Source organism: Coturnix japonica, unplaced genomic scaffold, assembly GCF_001577835.2.
Source record: "Coturnix japonica isolate 7356 unplaced genomic scaffold, Coturnix japonica 2.1 chrUnrandom787, whole genome shotgun sequence".
NCBI lineage: Eukaryota > Metazoa > Chordata > Aves > Galliformes > Phasianidae > Coturnix > Coturnix japonica.
Genome location: NW_015440146.1, coordinates 22,028 through 23,307, shown reverse-complemented (window position 1 = coordinate 23,307; position 1,280 = coordinate 22,028). Strand labels below are relative to the sequence as shown.

At 56.4% G+C, this 1,280-nt stretch overlaps 1 protein-coding gene across 1 annotated transcript in view; it reads left to right on the top strand.

Annotated features, from left to right (window-relative positions):
- Positions 1-39: 39 nt before the first annotated feature.
- Positions 40-1,280, top strand: part of LOC107307694 (rho guanine nucleotide exchange factor 1-like) — a 22,060-nt gene continuing 20,819 nt past the window's right edge. Inside the window, exon 1 of the mRNA XM_015851210.1 lies at positions 40-63. Within this exon, the coding sequence (XP_015706696.1) occupies positions 40-63 (24 nt within the window). The remainder of the gene's footprint in view (positions 64-1,280) is intronic.

Genomic DNA, 1,280 nt, shown 5'->3' with positions numbered 1-1,280 from the left:
TGGGGCTTATGGGGCGGCTATGGGGCTTATAGGGCTGCTATGGGGCTGCTGTGTGAATATAGGGTCAGTGTGGGGCTATAGGGCCGCTATGGGGCGGCTATGGGGCTATAGGGTCACTATGGGGTTATAGGGTCACTATGGGGTTATAGGGCTGCTATGGGGCTTATAGGGTCACTATGGGGCTTATAGGGCTGCTATGGGGCTATGGGGTCACTATGGGGCTGCTATGGGGCTGCTGTGTGAATATAGGGTCAGTGTGGGGCTATAGGGCCGCTATGGGGCGGCTATGGGGCAGCTATGGGGCTTATAGGGCTGCTATGGGGCTTATAGGGTCACTATGGGGCGGCTATGGGGCGGGTATGGGGCTTATAGGGCTGCTATGGGGCTATAGGGTCACTATGGGGCTTATAGGGTCACTATGGGGCGGCTATAGGGTTATAGGGCTGCTATGGGGCTGGGGGGGTTTATAGGGTCACTATGGGGCTTATAGGGTCACTATGGGGTTATAGGGTCACTATGGGGCTGCTGTGCAAGTATAGGGTCAGTGTGGGGTTTATATGGGGTCAATATGGGGCTTATAGGGCTGCTATGGGGCTATGGGGTCACTATGGGGCTGCTATGGGGCTGCTGTGTGAATATAGGGTCAGTGTGGGGTTATAGGGCCGCTATGGGGCTTATGGGGCGGCTATGGGGCTATGGGGTCACTATGGGGCTGCTATGGGGCTGCTGTGTGAATATAGGGTCACTATGGGGCTTATAGGGCGGCTATGGGGCTATGGGGTCACTATGGGGCTTATAGGGTCACTATGGGGCTGCTATGGGGCTGCTGTGTGAATATAGGGTCAGTGTGGGGTTATAGGGTCACTATGGGGCGGCTATGGGGTTATAGGGTCAGTATGGGGTTTATGGGGTCACTATGGGGTTATAGGGCTGCTATGGGGCTGCTGTGTGAATATAGGGTCAGTGTGGGGTTATAGGGTTTATAGGGTCACTATGGGGCTTATGGGGCGGCTATGGGGCTATGGGGTCACTATGGGGCTGCTATGGGGCTGCTGTGTGAATATAGGGTCAATATGGGGTTATAGGGCCGCTATGGGGCGGCTATGGGGCTGGGGGGGCTTATAGGGTCACTATGGGGCTGCTATGGGGTTATAGGGCTGCTATGGGGCGGCTATGGGGTTATAGGGCTGCTATGGGGCTGCTGTGTGAATATAGGGTCAGTGTGGGGTTATAGGGCCGCTATGGGGCGGCTATGGGGCGGCTATGGGGCGGCTATGGGG